The sequence below is a fragment of the Astyanax mexicanus genome, chromosome 20 (assembly GCF_023375975.1).
Source record: "Astyanax mexicanus isolate ESR-SI-001 chromosome 20, AstMex3_surface, whole genome shotgun sequence".
Taxonomy (NCBI): domain Eukaryota; kingdom Metazoa; phylum Chordata; class Actinopteri; order Characiformes; family Acestrorhamphidae; genus Astyanax; species Astyanax mexicanus.
In genome coordinates, this window is record NC_064427.1 from 29,239,712 (window position 1) to 29,258,676 (window position 18,965).

The 18,965-nt window shown below is 38.2% G+C and overlaps 1 protein-coding gene across 1 annotated transcript in view; it reads right to left on the reverse strand.

Moving 5' to 3' along the window:
• The window catches only part of LOC103024460 (fibrillin-2), a 114,256-nt gene that overhangs the window by 58,213 nt on the left and 37,078 nt on the right, over window positions 1–18,965 (reverse strand). Inside the window, exons 14-23 of the mRNA XM_049468551.1 lie at window positions 18,752–18,874; window positions 18,434–18,556; window positions 16,599–16,751; window positions 14,558–14,611; window positions 14,286–14,411; window positions 7,843–7,968; window positions 5,100–5,219; window positions 4,415–4,552; window positions 1,175–1,225; window positions 793–918 (exon numbers count right to left, since the gene is read on the reverse strand). Of these exons, the coding sequence (XP_049324508.1) occupies window positions 793–918; window positions 1,175–1,225; window positions 4,415–4,552; window positions 5,100–5,219; window positions 7,843–7,968; window positions 14,286–14,411; window positions 14,558–14,611; window positions 16,599–16,751; window positions 18,434–18,556; window positions 18,752–18,874 (1,140 nt within the window). The remainder of the gene's footprint in view (window positions 1–792; window positions 919–1,174; window positions 1,226–4,414; window positions 4,553–5,099; window positions 5,220–7,842; window positions 7,969–14,285; window positions 14,412–14,557; window positions 14,612–16,598; window positions 16,752–18,433; window positions 18,557–18,751; window positions 18,875–18,965) is intronic.

The window sequence follows — 18,965 nt, forward strand, 5'->3', positions numbered from 1 at the left end:
CAACCCATTAATCACATCACCTTGAGCCTTACCATGAGTATCATGGCCAGTATTCATTCTCACTCGTAAAATGTCAAACTAGATTACTTAAGCCTCTTTAAAAAACCTAAAGCACTATCCGGACGGGATTCGTTACTTAGGGGGTTCTGGAGTAATTTTCTCTCTTATGGGGGGGTCCTCTGTGATTTTATTCCCGTCTGGAACGACCATGTATATGTTTTTCATCTTCTGAGAAAATTACAGGCTGAATTACCTACTGTTTTTCGCTGTTTTACTCTGTGGTCCTCCAGTAATTTTAATCCCATCTGGACTCACATCTCAGAGTTTCGTCACCTCACGTTTAATAAAGAAGCTATTTGTTCACTGCTACGCACCATAATTACCCTTTGGGCGCGTTTCCACAGAGATCCACATAAACACAACATCAAGTGGAAATGGAGAAGCTACTGAACGCAATGTCACGTGACAGAGAAAGCCAAAAAACATACTTATTAAATAAGCAAATAAACACTTATGGCACAGAAAGGAGTTTTTGTTCCATTTTTCTAAAACTTTTGCACAATACTTAAGTCTTATTTACACTAACACACAAAATAATTTGCAATCTTTTGCAGGATACTGTAAAACCACTTTGTAAAAATGCTTAACAATCACACCAAAATTGGCAAGTGGTAAGTTAGCACTCAAATAATGTGAATCATGGCTAAAAAACTTTTTTTTAACAGTATATGCAGCTCCCGGCCAGCTAAGGAATCCACTACACCAGTGTAAATGGTGGGTGGGGTCACTTACCCACACAGATGCGTCCAGTAGAGTCCAGTGTAAGACCCTCAGAGCACTGACACTTAAAAGAGCCTCTCGTATTCACACAACGTCCATTAGGACAAACACCAGGAAACACCTCACACTCATTCACGTCTACAAGAGAGAATATTACAAATATTAAGCAGATTAAACAGACAGATAAGACATTTCTCTGTACCAAACAACCTTGTGGGAACACAGTCAAAAGTTTCAATAAGCTAAAATGAATTAAAGACTTAAGTGGAAATCAGAAAGTCCAGCTCAAATTCAGTCTGGATTATTATTTATTACAAGAGTTCATGTTTTCTGAACATCTGCAAACATTCCAGCAAATGAGAATTAAACTGAACTCATAGCTTAAAGATCTTACCCTCACAAATGGTCCCTCTTGGTCGGGCAAATCCTCTTTGACAGACTGGATCTGAAAATATAGGCCACTGGTTGTAAATTATTTAGGCAAAAAAAATCGAAACATTAAAATACTGCAGTACAACTCTGATCTGCAGTACAACTTTCTGAGTTTTCATCCATCCATGGCCTCATCAAAATCCAGTCAATTCTATTCTAAGATCCTAAGAAAACTATAGATATGATGATGATTATACATATTCTATGGGATGAATCAGATGTTTTTGGGTTCTTTCACACTGTTTGGACTGTCTGGACTGAATTAATAAAATTTGTTCCAACCACAAGATGTGACCTTGGTCTGGATCAACTGAATCATGATTTTGTGTGTTTGCAGTGTGAACACTGATGGTTTAGACCTTCTGACCAATCACAGTTGGGGCAGGATATTATCACCACTTAACAACAGAAAAAACAGTGTTGTGCTAAAATCCCCCTAGTGTGCATGAAACCATGAAATACCTTATAAAGGTCTTATTCCTTCGTTTTTTCATTCATTTTAAAACGTCTAGTTGTGGTCTCTAGTTTGAATGAAGGTTATGTGAGCTGTTTTTTGTGAAAAAAGTGCTCTGATAATCAATTATAACGCCATTCTTGCTCATAAATATTCATACATGCAAACATATCGCCTCTGATTGGCGAACAGCACTGACACACCAGGAGGCAACGAATTTTGAAATGTTTTAGAACAAAGACATTTTTACACTAGTAAGAGTCTTTGCAATTTCATATGTTACTTTACAACATGTGTAATGCCCTGCTAAGTACAGTTCAGCCACTGACCTAGTCTTTGTAAAATGCAAAATCCACCGGAGAGCCTATGTAAACCTATAGTTACTTACACACTAAGGTGGGTAGTCCAGGTGTAGGGGTTTTGTTAGCTGAGCCGCAGCAGGAACAAACCCCTGAGGTGAATTTTTACCTTCTGGACCTGGACTACCCACCTCTACTTATACAAGTATCTAGTCTAAACAGAACTGTTCTAAACATACACACCTACCTAGCTCAATTGTACTTCGCTTGTGGTGTTACATAGAAATATTCTAACAATTTGTTCCTTAGCTCTTAATTACTGTGCAAAGAATAACACTGATGTGATGTTTGCACAAATAACACAGGAACAAGTTGTTCTTTCATGTTGTTCCTAAAGCTGTTAGCTCTTATTTGATGAGACAATGTCGCAGCCTAGCTTCAGCTCTGCCTGTGGGCGGTTGTAAGCCAAGGTGGGTGAGGCCATGAATACTAATTCACGGGTTGACGTAGACACGGGTGATTTTCCTGATTGACTCGTTTTACTAAGGCTCTTCTTTTACTAGGTACTGCAGACAATGAAGGTTTAATGTGCAGCATGCATATTCAACTCAGAGAGACCTATTATATTTCACGGGGAACAAGAAAAAGTGGATTTTAGCGAAAGGACACATTTAATATTACTCTATAAAAAACCTATAAAGCTAGGTTCCACAGAACACTCCTCAGTAAAAGACCTCATTCATGACAGGCTTAAGAATAAGCTGATGAGGTGAATTAGGCCTGAGTGGAGGCCTCCGTGGTTAACTCTATCATTAGTGAACTGCTGGCGAAAGTGTAAAGCCATGGAGAAGAAGACTGAGAAACCAATTAGGAGTTGGCATGAACAGGGAAATTCAGTCAGACGCTAAAATGCACACACATAAAATCAGACCACATGAGAGAGTAGAATGGACTATCTAATGCAGTCACAACAGCAGCTAATGACTTCTATTTCAATTACAGAGCAGCGGTGCAGCTGTAGTTCACTGCTGACACAACAGTGGCCAAAGCTCTGTCAGTCTTACTGGTGCAAGTTCACTGGAGAACATCATGAGGTTTATTTTCAGCTGAGGCATATGGCAGTAAAAGTCACAGTAATTATAAATAGCAGAGAAACATTTTCTCTCTAAAAATACGCTTCTTGTGTGGTTGAGGGTTGAGGCTATTGAAAAGGCCTGTGGATGAAAAAACATTAACCCATTAGCCTTTCCAGTGCAGATTCAGGAAAAAATCAATGGGAGGTAAAAGAATTATAAAATAAAAAAAGAATTAGCAATATTTAATCAATTTTAGCTCTAGTTTACATTTTTAACAATATTTCCCAGATTCAGTTTAACATTGTGAGGGATTACTACTGTATTTTTAACACTATAAGGCCCACCAGATTATAAGGCACACTGAATCAATCAATTAAAGAACGTCTATTTTTTTGGTCTATTTTCATACATAAGGCGCACCACATTATAAGGCTCACTTTAAGAGATACTGTAAGGAACTTCTAATTCAGCAGGTCTCACTGCTGGGTGGTGGTGGTGGGGGTTAGCTAACTAAGTTAAGTAAAGCTAAGTTAGGTACACAAAACAAAAAAGACTTTCTTTTATGAGTGCTGGATGTACATCTACACAGATTTCTAATGAAAACTGTTTATTTGGGTGAGTAAAGCACTTCCGTTTATTTACATTAAGCTTAGATCCCAAACTTCTCCAGCACCAAGGTTGGAGCATTTGCATAAGTGGCTAACCGCTAGCAGTTAGCGTCTAATGCCGTCTGACAAAACTACATTGAGAACAGTGTTCTGTAAGCGCACATAGCTTGATTTAACACAGTAAACGCACAGGCTACAGCCCGGTTAGTGGTTAATGCTAAAGCTGCTCCAGCAATGTTAGCCGCTTTTGGCAGCAAGCTACAGGCAGATAATACTCACCTCTGAAGAAAGAAAGAGCTAGCACTTGTTAACGGGTAATGCTAATGCTGCTCGAGCTTAGCATTTAGTTAGGAGCAGGCTACAGACCGATAATACTTAAGAATTAAAGAAGAGAATTAGAATTAAATTAAAGAATTAAATTAAAGAATTCAAGTCTGCAGCTTCTGATTTTGATTGCTACTATACGTCATTCATATCCCTAAAAAGTGTTTCTGAACACAAAAGAGATGATTATAGTTGCTGCTCTTTCAGTTTTATATGATGCATTTTTGAACAAATAAAGGGAAGTTTGTTAAAAAATAAAAAATAAAGCTTGGAAGAAAGTAGTGGATATCTTGGTAGGTAGCTTGCTAGCATGCTGACCGGCCACACAGATACACGTCCGCTCGTGACAGGGCAAACAGCCTTAAACTACAGAATACCAGAAAGATAACTGTTGTAGGTTCCTGTGAATCATGTGTCCAAGTTAAGTTTCTCCAGACATACCGATCTCACAGGGCTCACAGGGACTGCCCCATGCTGCCCCCAGCGTGGCACAGCATTCGGACCTCAGAGTGCCCCCATTAATATTCACTTCACAGCGGCCTTCTTGGATGGTGAGCCAGCATGTCCCTTTTAGAGAGTCTGTGGAAACAAAATTCAGTTAATATGGGCAATGAGATATATAACTTCCAAAAATTAAGTAAACTTTATTTACTAACTTGTAAATAAACATAGTTATAGGCTAAAATATTAAAATGTATGTATTATTTTAAATAAATAGCAATAAACAATTTATTTCCTTTATGCAGTTGGTATGGTATTTCTGGTGGTTGCTGAGGTGTCTCAGGTAATTGTTAAGGTGTTGTTCAGTGTATGCTGGGTGTTGCTAACATGCTCCTAGATAGTCACACTTATATATCTTATTTATCTTATCACTATTACTGTGTTCATTATACAATACAAGAACAACAAATAATAATTATCAGAATATTATGCAATACTTGTTCGACAATGTGAGAATGTTTTATATACAGTAACAGTTTATAACTGAGACAGTGTTCCTGGCACTATGTCTCAACACAGAAACAAACATGGCCCCTATTTTAGGTCTTTACATCCTGCATGACTGATGTGTTTTTGTCACTGTTCACTTCACTGTGTGTGTTTTTGCACATCTGTATACAATTACCAATGCAAATGAGGCCCGTTGGGTCAACCTTGCTGCCGGGGGAGCATTCACAAGCGAAGGAGCCAGCATTGTTCTTACACAATCCATTTATACACGGGCTGCTCTCGCACTCGTTCACATCTGCAACAAACGAGAGAGAGATCAGGATCAAGCACACAGACCCAGATCGAACAGCACATGGATGAAGCTCAAGGAGAAGAAAGGAGGAGCATAATTAGTTGCTTTCTCTTTAAATTCTACATCTCTTGTGTATTCACGTGCCATCATAACCCTGTCTAACGCCAAACGTGACCTCATGAGGAACGCAGCTTTACAGGGTGCTGCTGTATAAAAGCATAAACAGTAGGTGAGAGTCTAACAAATCACAGGAGCTCAGTGAAGAAATACTCCTGGCATGGTCGTATCTCTCCATTCCAGACAGTACAGTCAGCTTGGCTATTTGGAGAACACCTCAATGTTTCATCTGATGTTATTTTATAGTGAAATGCTGTTAGTGTCTGAAAGTCCAAGAGAAAAAGCAGCTTCTATAAACGGAAACTGCCAGGAGGCTGAGGCCTACTTTCTTACTCACATGAACACATTTCGGGTAGATTTACTGTAAATTGTGAGTGTGTCTGTGAAGCATCGATGAATCAAATCTAGAATCTCAAAAAAAATATTCTTCAGATGGGTCTGGTTTCCAGAAGCAGTTCTGGGAAGAGTTCTTGCACCCCTTAAAGCAGAACTGTGAGCTGTGAGAATGATACTAATTATCTGCCTCACTCAATATGAACTGCAGTATGAGGAGAGAACGAAAGCGAGAGAGAGAGAGGAAATGAGAGGTTAAGAAGTGAAGGAAACAGAGAAGTAATGAGGGGGAAAAGAGAAAGAACAATTAGAGGAAAAAGGAGAGAGAATAAATAATTTGGAGAAAAAGGGAATGGAATCGAACAGGAATAAAAGAGGAATAATTGAGAGAGACAAAAGGGAGAAGCAATGAGTCAAAGATAAAAATTTACATTTTACATGAAAGGAAAATGTAAAATAAACAAAGACAGTGTGAAAAGAGAGAGAGTGAGAGAAAGAGAGAGAATGAGAGAGAGAGAGAGACAGAATAATAAGAATGCCAATAAGTCAACAAGAGAGAAAAACAGAACCAGTGAGGGAAGAAATAGTAAGAGAAAGAAATAATGAGTGGAAAAGCAGAATGAAAAGAGTGGAAGTAAAAAGGAATACATGCTAGACTAAAGGTAAAAAGTAAAAATAAGTGAAAATAAGTGAGATGAAAAAAGAGAGAAGCAATTAGAAAGAGAGTGTGAAAGAGAAGAAGGGGTTGATAAAAAAGAGCGCAACTGCAAAACAGAAGGAAAGTGAAGAGAAAAAAGCTGACAAAAGAGAAAGAAAAATCTGACAGTTTAAGACTGAGACTGAAGGGCTCAGAGAAAGAAAGAAAGAAAGAAAGAAAGAAAGAAAGAAAGAAAGAAAGGGGTGAGGAGAAAGAGTGTCTGAGCGAGAGACAGAAATAACTCAGAGAAATTGACAGAATAAGACAGACAGAAAGACAAGACAGAGTCAGAGCGAGAGACACAGGTAAGATGAAAGAAAGAGAAAGAGATATTGGGAAAAAGATGTGAGAGAGTAAAAAACAGATACAGAGACAGAGACAGAAAGAAGAGAGTCATTCAGAGATAAATACATAGTGATCAAATTATACAAAAATGACAGAGAGCAAGAGTGAGACAGAGAGAGAATGATAGAGAGGAAGAAAAAGATAAAGACAAAGATAAAGTGTTGGAAAGAGACAATGAGACTGTAAGACACAGAGGGAGAGAAAATGAGAATGGGAGAGAAAGAGAACAGAATAAAGAAACAAGAGTGCATGATAATGAGAGACAGAAAATAAGAAAAGAGACAGAAAGACAGACAGTCAGATTTGACAGAGAGAGAGAGAGAGAGAGAGAGAGAGAGAGAGAGAGAGAGAGAGAGAGAGATTAAGAGGCAGTGAGTAACAGAGTGAGAGGTAAAAATTGTGGAAATGAGAGAAAAATACAAGAAGCAGAAAAAGAGTTATAGAGTTAGGGGAGGATAGAAAAAAACAAGTAAGTGTAGCTAGAAGCATGTGTGTGTGTGTGTGTGTGTGTTAGTGAGAGAGAGTGAGTGTGAGGGGAAGTAATAGAGAGAGAGAACAGTCTGATAGCAGATCCATCTCTAGAACCATTCATGGCTGCATGTTTGTGTTCCTAGTAAGCTGTTCCTCATCCAGCTCTAAACTGTATGCAGCTGTTCTGCCAGTGACCCCAGCAGACTCCACCCCCCACCTAACCTGCTCCTGCTTTAGTCACACAAACATCCTGTCGTCTCCCGCTGGTGACAGTCGGCCAGCGCCTGAGCTCAGACGGACCCTGTCCAAAACCCAGCAAGAAAGAGGCCCTGAGCAGATTTACTGCTCTATAAAAACGAGGGACCCGGCGGACAAAGCCAAGGATGCTTTTCCGTGTTTCTCTTTTTGTCACAACAAGCCAAAAGCCAAACTGTTTACAAACAAGCAAACACGCTGCTGTGGCAATAACATTCAAATCACATTCCGGGTGCTCTGATATGAAAAGGCTTGGTGAGCCCAAACATTTTGCGAGTATTGTCTCCAAAGCTGAACAATAACAATTACACTAATTATACACTGGTGATAACTGGTGGTCTATTGGCTGAAGCTTCATGCTCTAAGATTGGAGAAGGTGCACACCACCAGGTGTCTCCTTCAGCTCACCTTCACATGTCTCAGAGTCCTGCCTGTAGCTGTAGCCCTTGGGGCAGGTACACGTGTAGCTGCCGGGAACATTCCGGCAGAGGCCGTTATCACAAAGGAGACGGTTCACAAAGCATTCATCAACATCTGAAAAGAAAACAAAAAAAACAATGTATTTGACAAAAAGCCATTTTCACTAGTGATATACAGCTCTGGAAAAAATAAGAGTTTCAGTTTTAAGAGTTCAGAAATCAATATTTGGTGGAATAAGCCTGGTTTTTAATCACAGTTTTCATGCATCTTGGAATGTTCTCCTCCACCAGTCTTACACACAGCTTTTGGATAACTTTATGTCACTCAAGCAGTTCATAGAATTCACAGAAACTCAACATTTTTAATTGGTCTCTTATTTTTTTCCAGAGCTGTATGTAGCGTATTAGTGTCAACCAATGACTGAAGAAAAGAATGCACAGAGAGTCTCTTAGAAGCCACCACCAGTCTAGCACCCCTGCAGGCTGGTTGCAGAATGATATTTATCTGTACCCATCCCCATAGCTTTCATACACCATACAGCCCATCTTCCATTACATTGTTCATCTCTAGAAATAAATAAATGACAGGCATGACTGGACACAGACCAAACTGTCAACATCTGACAACTAGTTAGTTAATCATATTATTTTTGATCATGTAATGATGTGCTGTTTGCCAAATTCCTTTGCCAAAGTTTTTTTTTTTATTTCCAGCAAGTCTTATATTAATGTAAAACTCCCAATGTGATATAATTAGTTATTAGGTATCAAGCTAACATTAGTGTAGACACTCTGGATTTGGTAGTATCTGCATTTGGTCTCAGTCAGAGATCTGATCACATTTCTTTTCTGGTCTGGAGTCCATACACCATTTAAAACATTATTTGTTCATTACCAGCACGTGCTGACTCTCTCACAGCAGCTTTCTGTTTGCCTAAGTGACAAAAAAGAGTGAACGAAGCTGAGCTTTATTGCTTCATAATAAAATAATGTATCTGCATTTTTAATGCTGTTGAATCATCATCCCTACAGGACACATTGGGCATCCAGTGTTAAAATCTGCTTTGTTTCTGATCCTTAAGGCTGCACTGTAAACTCAATGAAGGCAGTCTGAGACACTTATTTTTGGGAGAAGTGGCCATGTCTACCAAATAATTAGAAGAGTCTTACTCCACCTCTCTACAATTTTGGCTTCATTTCTATATGCAGAAAATCCAAAGAAAATGGAGCATCAATGTTTATTTCTACAGCCAGTAGTCTTCTTGATACAGTGATAAAACTAAAGCAACGCTATGGTATGATATGCTATTCTGTGCTATTTATGGCAAAACATAAAGTGGTGAATGGGATGGATTTTTCATCCCAAATAAAGTTACTCTTTTTGCTATTTCTGCATCAAACAACAACTGAAAATACTTAATAAATGTATTGTACAGCACCTACTACTATTTATACTACTTTGAGGAAATAATTTGGGCTAATGTATAGTTTTAAATAAGTGGAGCACAACAAAACTAAACAGTGGACTGTATTTGACTTTTGACTTTTTTTTAAACAATAAGAGAACTTCTGCTTTTACAGTGTAAACTAAATTATAACCAGAGATCAGAAAGATGCTCCTGGAATTTATGGTTGGCCCTCAAAGGCTTGGATTATTTTGTTATTTTGTCAAAGGATGATTAATGCTGACATTCAACTTCAAAGAAGAGATGCTTACACTATTTACACAGGTCACAAACAACTAAGATTTTAGAGTCTCTCTGTGCTTCAAACAATCTAAATGAGTTTTACATAACAGAGTCATACTGCTCTAGTTCAATGCCTTATTTAGCTTGGACATTACTATCTAGCAGAGGACTATAGTAGATGTGAATAAATCAGGATTTTATATGGAAAAAATAAGAGACCCCTAAAAATGATTAGTTTCTTTGATTTTACCAAATTGAAAACCTCCTAATCAAGAGTAAGATGGATGATCACAAGACGTCAAACCAAGCTGAACTGTTTGAATTTTCGCACCAGGAGTGGCATAAAGTTATCCAAAAGCAGTGTGTAAGACTGGTGGAGGAGAACATGCCAAAATGCATGAACATTGTGATTAAAAAGTATTCCACCAAATATTGATTTATGAACTTTTAAAACTGAACTTGTTGTTAAAATATGAACTTGTTTTTCTTTGCATTATTTGAGGTCTTAAAGCTCTGATCTTTTTTGTTATTTCAGATATTTCTTATTTCTGCAAATAAATGCTCTAAATGACAATATTTTTATTTTGAATTTGGAAGAAGGTTTATAGAATAAAACAACAATGTTCATTTTACTCAAATATATACCTATTAATAGTAGAATCAGAGAAACTAATTTAGAAACTGAAGTGGTCTCTTAATTTTTTCCAGAGCTGTATATAGAATGCTTTTTGTTTGTTTTTTTGCACAGATTTATCTCAATTATTATATTCCAGAATAAATCTTAACTGTTTGTAAACGCAGAAAAATACCTTGTATTTTGAGATATGCTGGGCTAATAAATATATACTGAGCTCTAGATCATTCTCCTTTTTCAAAAGGAGGTTTTAAAAAGAACAGATCTTCGTTCTGCTTCTCTCACTCCAGAGTCCTCCCTTCAGTGCCACTGGGCCTGGCACTGCGATCACAGTCTACTGTACTACATTTTCACTTCCTGCCCGTCTTACTCCGCCAGGCTCCTGACATGATGTCATTTCAATATGAATGAAAGGCAATTTGTCTTGCAGTGAAACAGAGCTGAGTCAGACTCCAGCAGTGAGTGCAGCACGCGCGTTTCTCTGTAATCGAGAAAGTGTTTTGACTGTGGAAAGGCAGAATTTGGAAAAGCGGGACAGACTTGGAGGATTGCCACTTTCTTTTTTCGCAGTGTAGAACCTAATACCCTGTCTAGATTTTTCCTCGAAATGAAGAGAAACCAGAGCAACTCTCTATTTTGGTCAAAACACTTGACTAAATTATTAAATTTAGTCATCTACACGTCATTAAGCAAAAATTGGAACTGATATTTACAGTCAAAAAAGCTGAAATCCAGCCACAAAGGAGAAACGGTTAATGAGACTCTACATGTAGAGTTAAGGAACAGTAGTTTAGTAGCACTTTTCTTTTTTTGCTTTGAGCAGGTAAACAGTTTACATACTAATTTCTTATTGCTTACATATAAACTACCAGGTATGTTAGAGCGTAGATTCTCTGCTAAGTCAGGCTAAAGAAAATAGTCTGTAACGTAGGCATCCTTTTTTTAATGCTATATTTATTTTATATAAAGTAATGGCATGATAATCACAATATAGCAGTAACAAATCAAACTTTTTAAAATAAAAGCTGCACAAGTTAGAATGTTATAATCACGCAGCTCTGTGGTGTACACGTAAGCTCCTTCACTTGTCCGAATTTGACTTGCAGCACTGTGTGTAGCTGTTCCTAATAAACATTGTTCCTAAATGATAAGTCTATGCTTCTTCAGTGTTGCAATGTTAATTAACATCATTCTAAACAGATTTAGCAAACAGCACAAAAAATGTTTTTAAAAACCTCAGTCTTAATGTTCTACTTACTAAAGAAATGTCAGGTTTAAATTGGGCTCATATGGACAAGCTCTAAGGTATGTACAGCAGCACTCTCTTTAAAATGAAGGTGCTACTAAAATTCTTTAAAGTTGGGGATCACCAGCCCTGCTCCTGAAGAGCTATCGTCCTACAGATAACATCTTCATCTCAAATTTAACACACCCCATTCCACTGATAATGCACTCCTGGAGGCAAAAATTACATGGATCTGGTAAGACTGATTAGTGGTTGGAGCTAAAGTCTGCTGGAAAATTGCTGTCCAGGAGCAAGGTTGCAGACCTTGTAAATGATGGCATAGATTTTGTATAAATTTTGTATAAACACATTTAACAAAATGGTTCTTTTTGACTAAAAAATGATTCTTCAGTTATATTACACCAAGAGCGCAGCCATTGTAGCAAGGTTATTTTTAAGACTAAGTATAATAGTAATTATGAAAATTTGACCCCATTTTTACCTGGTTAATTTACTGTATGTGACTGGTATCTGGCTTGTACCCTGATAACATTATAATTACATGCATTTACACTTGGTAGTCAAATGTATCTCCAGTTACATCAGTCAGACTGAAATGTGATTGCTGTCTGGGACTGAACATGCAAATTAGCTCAGCCTGTAGTAAAAGAGGTCTATGAGACAAAGCAGGCATATACAGTCCTTCGCAAATTCAGTATGTATTAAAAAGTAACTACAATAAGTATAAGTTTTTCAAAGTGATGTTTCAGTTTTTTTTTTTTTTTTTTTCTTTAAACCGTAGCTGTGTACTTAGAAAAGCAATTTATTTCCATTTTTGGCTTATATTTATGTGAACGGTTTCAATTTTTCCATATTCAATCATCTCACTCCAGCATACACACAACTCCACATACACCCCTGCCTGCTGGTGTTTAATCTACACCAGAAGCCTCATTTCTCAAAGCCCAGGTAGAACATACTCTAAATCACTTAAGGTACTTCACTTTAAAAGGGCCCAGTAGCCTAATATACTGCTGTTTTTGACTAAAATTGAGGATGTCAAAAGCTGCACTATAAAACATAGGTTGATAAATTGCCATGTATAACACAATAACTTATTTTACAGTTCAGTTCAGCACCACCACTGCAGACGTAAAAATAACAGAAGGAATGTTCTCCTGTGTTAGGAGATTGAGTTTGAATTCTGGTGAAATCAGTCCAAAAAACACAACTGTGTTTAATTACATGTAGCACTGCACATTACGAAAAAAGCTGAATAAAAGCTGTTGTACTCACACTTTAAAATCCGTTATTACTAGCTGTGTCAATCGAATAAAAAAATTAATCAATCAATCAAATCACACTATTTCTAAGCTTTTGATAATAGGTATTTAAATGTGAATAAAACAATCAGTGTTAAAGACCATTAGATTTGTATTATTGGTGACAATCTCTTTAAAATAATTGTATTAATAACAACAATATACTGTGACAAAATTACAGATCAAATTAATTTTAGATTATTAGATTTTTTTTAAATGCTGGTACTTTGGTATAATAATATAGATGCTGATTAGATGTTTTAAACTAGAATATAGTAATGTTCTGAGTTTAACTAGGTGCTTTAATAGAGAAAATACATGCTAGGTGTAGCTCCATATTCCACCTTCAACAGCTTGAAAAGAGGAAATGTGCCATTAGCTGTATGTGTGTGTTTGTGCATGACCACACAAACCTTTAAGAGAGAGAGAGAGAGAGAGAAAGAAAGAAAGAGAAAGTGAGAGTGCATGAACTTCAGCATAAATAAATGGTAATCTCAACAGTAAGCGTTCCTGTGTTATATCGCTAAGGAAATCTGCTGAAATCTCTGTGGAGATTGTTAAGAGCACCAAGTTCCTTGGTGTCCACTTAGCAGATAACCTCACCTGGACCCTGAACACCAGCTCTACAGCCAAGAAAGCCCAGCAGCGTCTCTACTTCCTCCGGAAGCTGAGAAAGGCCCGTCTCCCTCCACCCATCCTCACACTCTTCTATAGAGGGACCATTGAGAGCATCTTGAGCAGCTGCATCACTGCCTGGTTTGGGACCTGCACCGTCTCTGACCGCAAGACCCTCCAGCGTATTGTGAGGACAGCTGAGAGGATCATCGGCGTCTCTCTCCCCTCCATCACGGACATTTACACCACCCGCAGCATCCGCAAAGCAACCAGCATTGTGAATGACCCCACTCATCCCTCACACGAACTATTCTCCCTCCTGCCTTCGGGAAGGAGGTACCGCAGCATCCGGTCCAGCACGACCAGATTCTGCAACAGCTTCTACCCCCAAGCCATCAGACTCCTTAACTGCAGAGACTGAACTGATGGTTTTTCTGTACATGCACACACACTCTTACCCCACTTACCCCAGAAAATGGAAAGCACTAAAAACCCTACTACCTCACTGGACTCTATTGCACACTGTGTAATAGAGTAATTACTACCTCACCTGGTCTTTTTTGCACACTGCAAAATTTGCACACTGTCTTGTTATTTATTATTCTTTGTCTGTATTGTGTTGTATTGTCTGTCTGCACTTTTGTACTGTTGCACTATTGTTCCGTCTACACTGTGTTTTTGTGCACCATGGTCCTTGGAGGAACGTTGTTTCGTTTCACTGTGTACTGTGTATATAGTTGAAATGACAATAAAAACCACTTTGACTTTGACTTTGACTAATGCGTCAACAGGCTCTGTCAATTTCATCACATAATTAATTTGTGTAAAAAAAAACACGTTAAAGTTTCCAGATTAATGTGATAATGGTGACAGCCCTAATTATAACCTACAAACTGATATACTTTGACAAATATTTGCAGATTTATACTTTTTGCAGATTTTACTCACCCTGGCAGGATCTGCCACTTTGGTCAGTCTCATATCCTATGTTACAGATACAGCGATAGCCCCCTCTCAGATTCTCACACGCTCCATTAGGGCAGATATCAGGGTCCATAGCACATTCATTAATGTCTGTGGGTCAAAAGGATGAGAAAGTTAACTGTAATTTCTGATAAAACGTCTTTATAGCTGAATATAGAATACTTTGACTGTCCATATTTAATATAGACACACACACACCAGTGTATATGTTTATAATCTAGAACTCTGAGAATTACCTGTTCCATCGATGGCATAACCAGTCCCACTTGGACACAGGGCATTGAATTCAGCTACAAAACAGAGGAAGAAAAAATTATTTAGGTTTATGAGGTTTGTGCGATGCATTTGACACATTCCATGTCTTGTTTGTCCCAAAATAAACAATATTTTAATGCAATTTGAATCTAACAGACCATTGAGAATTATATATTCTATAGTAACTCAGCATAACATGATCAGGATGTACCATCAGATATTAAGGACACATGCTGAGTTTAAGCACTGACAGCACATGTCAACAGAGCTTAAGATAGTATTTTCTTACTTGAAATGTGTGGGACGTCACAGTTACCTGTGTGGGTTGTGACTTCCAAACCTGCCCACCACCATTTCTTTAGTCCCATTTCCACACTCAGGGTTCCATTTATAGACAACAGCATGCAAAATGACTATTTTTTTCTGCTAAACAGGTAATCTTTGAGGTTCAGTAAGGTTCGCTAACCATAGCTGGTTAATTTACTGCCACCCTTGGAGTAGTAGAGATGGGATTTTTGGACACTGAAAGGTATATACTTATACTAATCACCTTGTACATTGATTATGTAGTATTAGCTCAGAAGACAGCTTGGGAATCCCCATAACTGTACTAAGTTGTGAGGTGCTATCTTGTTAGTAGGCCAGCATGTTCATGACAAGGCAGCGTGAATTGTCAGACTTGGCCTGACAGGGGGTGCCAGACAGACGGGACATTCTACTTCTATTTCTAAAGTTGTGCAGACATTTAACATTTTTTGATTCACAGTGTCTTATACATCATAGAAGGCACTGCAAACCACAGAAGGTGGCAATGATCGTGATCAGAATCTGAGCTAAAACAGTATCTGGGCTGTTCTCATAACCATGTGAAGGAACTGATTGGTCAGCCCTCAGTTCAGGTTAGAGTGGGCGTGTCTGCATATCCCTGAGATCTAGGAAACATCTTTATACTGGATACTAGTTGAACACGAACAATGAATTCCAGTTTTAGATTTTATAAGCAAACCTTTAGAAATCAATCTTGAGGGGGCTCCGAGTGGTTTAGCGTACTAAGGCGCTGCCACTATGATCAGGAGATTGACGGTTCGAGTTCAGTTCCATCGAGTTCTTGCCGTCAGGTACCGGAGCCCTGAGAGAGCACAATTGGCCCTGCTCTCTCTGGGTGGGTAGATGGTGCTCTCTCCCCACATCAATCCAAAGGGTGATGTTGATCAGCACAAGGCATATGTGAGCTGATGTTCTGAAACCAAGGCACTGCGTTTTCCTCCGAGCGCGCTGTAATGCTACACGGGAATGCTGCAGCAGTTCGAAAAAAGGCGGAGTCTGACTTAAAATGTATCGGACGAGGCATGTGCTAGTCTTCACCCTCCTGGTGTTGGGGCATCATTGGTGATAGGGGGAGTCCTAATGAGTGGGTTGGGTAATTGTCCGTGTAAGAAAATAGGATAAAATTTTGAAATAAAATTATATAAAAAAAGCTGTGATACAGATTCAAACAAATAACATTCAAATTCAGATCTTTGTGGATCTGTGTTCAAAACTGCATTTAAATTTAAATCCACATTGTGATTCTCTTTAGGTACTAATCTGTCTGGAAATAACAGTAACTCAATGCATATGGGCAGCACATTTTAAAATAAACTAGTGAAGGTAAAAATAAAAATTCAGACTTATGACTACCTCCAAAGGCTGAAGTGAATTAAAATGACAGCTTGATCTCCTTCCTGAAATGAGCACTACAAAACTGCTGTGGGTGGGAGTGTAGAGTTGCTGGGTTGGCTAGACATTTCACGCAATGTTTGACTGGGATAATGTCCTTAAACTAATGTATGTATTACTATACCCAGCAGTTCTCAATCTACTTTCCTGCATGTCGTAGTGTTTTCTATGTTCCAACACACCCAGACCACCTCACGAGGAAAAGACTGAGAACCACACACAGTCACACACACAAGCACCTGTATATGTGTTTTGTTTGGCGTATGCATTCTGAGGTAATTTAGGAGGGAATTTAAGACGTACCTGAGTCTAAGGTAGGGCACGGTTGGCAGGGCTCCCCAAAGCTGTAGCTTGCACTGGCACAGCAACACGCCGACCTGGTGACCGCTGCTTGGAAAGGCCGCACACACACTCCTTTTTTAATAGCTCCATAGCAGGTACTGCGCATGTGTGTGTCTGGTGGGAGAAAGATGAAAAAGGAAAAAAAATGCAAACGCAGTTACTCTTCAGTACTCAATTTTCTAAACTAAAAATGCTTTTTTTCCCACATTACCACTTCAATCAGGAACTAAGCACTATTAAAATAGCACAGATGAGCTCCTTTTTACAATCATAGTTGGAGAATTCAGCCGTTTAACTGTTGCCTCCGTCATCCGGACAGTTAGACTGTAAATATGTTGCATTGATTTGTTGCAATGATAAAAAAAAAATAAAGCAGCCTGTGTGTATCTACAAAAATCTCTGTAAATTTGAACAATCTTAAAGTTGTTTTACAATTTAAACTATTTTACTATTATGAAAAATCTTAGTTAAAATGTTGTAAAAGTTTGATTTTGATAATACTATATGTAGTTTTGATTGCAATGCTTCATTTTATATATTTTTCTTCAGGATATATGAAGTATTTTGCAGTTTAAGTGTATGGTTTTGTGAATTGTATTAAATATTTTGATAAAACCAGTCTAGTTTCAGGGTTCATACACTTTTTCACCAACAAATTTTCATTAATTTTCCATTACTTTGCAGCAAATTTTAATTAACAAACAATCTTTAAAACATCAGGACAAACATTCTACATGCAAACATGAATGAGGCCAGACAGCATTAAATCAGAATTTTTGTCTCTCTGTGTAAATTTGATGATTGTTGAAGCTAAAAATACAGACAGATTAGGACCCATGCAAACAGCTAGCTAATGCAAAGTGACCTGATATATTAACCCAATTATAATATAAAAAATATATTTTTAGTAATATAAACGGTATGATTAAAGTAAACACTAAGATTTATAGAGCAGATTTCCATGACTTTCTGGGTATTTTTCTTTTTCCAAAACTTATCCAGGCCTAGAAAAATTACCATCTTCAAATTCCATGATTTTTCCAGTATTTCCATGTAGTTTGTAGTTTACAAAATTGTGGTTTAATTCACACTAAAACACAAATCAATCTGACCCATGAAATTTGCTCAAATGACACGTTGAAGCTTCTGATGCCTAGAGTCCAGATGTTCATTAAAAAGATATGTTCCTGAGATATTTTCTTTCTCGAGAAGCACAAATCATTGCCTAAATTTCCTCTGCGATAAGGACAAAGAGTTTGTTCCAGTAACAGTGACTCTCAGTCTCTGAGCCTCTGTGAGTCACACAGTTTAAGGTTAAAGGAGCAGTTTGGCAGTGAAAGCTTTGGCTCAATCCTCCGCTTAAATTTAAAACAGGTTGCTGACGTCACACGATTTGTTGGGAGTGAAGGAATGGGTCTGAGTGGGTGAGTGCATGTTATTGTGTGTACGTGTCTTAAGTGTGTTTACAAGTGCAACATCATTCCCTTCAAAGTAATTAGGATTTGTGTATTGGGGAGTTTGTGTTTAGATGGGGCAGAACTGCATGCAAACTTTTAACCGAGGGCTAAGTGGATGAGCCAGTGTTTACATGGGTCTCAACCTATGACACACTTATGGCTCATGCTCGAGTGGACCACAGAATCTGGGATAAATGTCTTACTGCTTGTGTGTGTGTGCGTTTGTATCTGACTGTCTGCATGTGTGTACACTCAGCACTCACCAATCACTCATGTAATCATACACACTTACATCATATAACATATGTACATACATACTTGTGCTTTATTTATCCTTACCCACACAAGAGCGTCCATCAGGCCCAACAGCCAGTCCTGCTAAACACTCGCACCGGTACGAGCCTTCTGTGTTTATGCAGCGCCCGTGTAAACAGATGCCGGGGGTCAGGCACTCATCAATATCTGGGAGAATGGAAATTTCGCCATTCAATACACACACAAACAAAAAACAACCATATAGCACTCATATAACATTCAGAACATTTTTCTGACATGACCTGAAATCTGTTAATGGCTCACAAAACCTCAGGTTTTATTGTAACACAGTTGTGAATGTATTATAAATGTATTAAAAGTTAAAACAGTAACCAACTATACCTGTGCAGTAGCGTCCACTAGAGGCTAATGTGAAGCCATGTTTGCACACACATTTGAAGCTCCCTTCTTCATTGATGCACATGCCATTCAGACACATGTTTGTTGAGGTACATTCGTCATGATCTGCCAAGACAAAAGCAGAGAACATTGAAAAATATAAGATGTTCTCAGTTCCCATTGATTTGGAAACAAGTCATCTGCAGACAGAATCTAC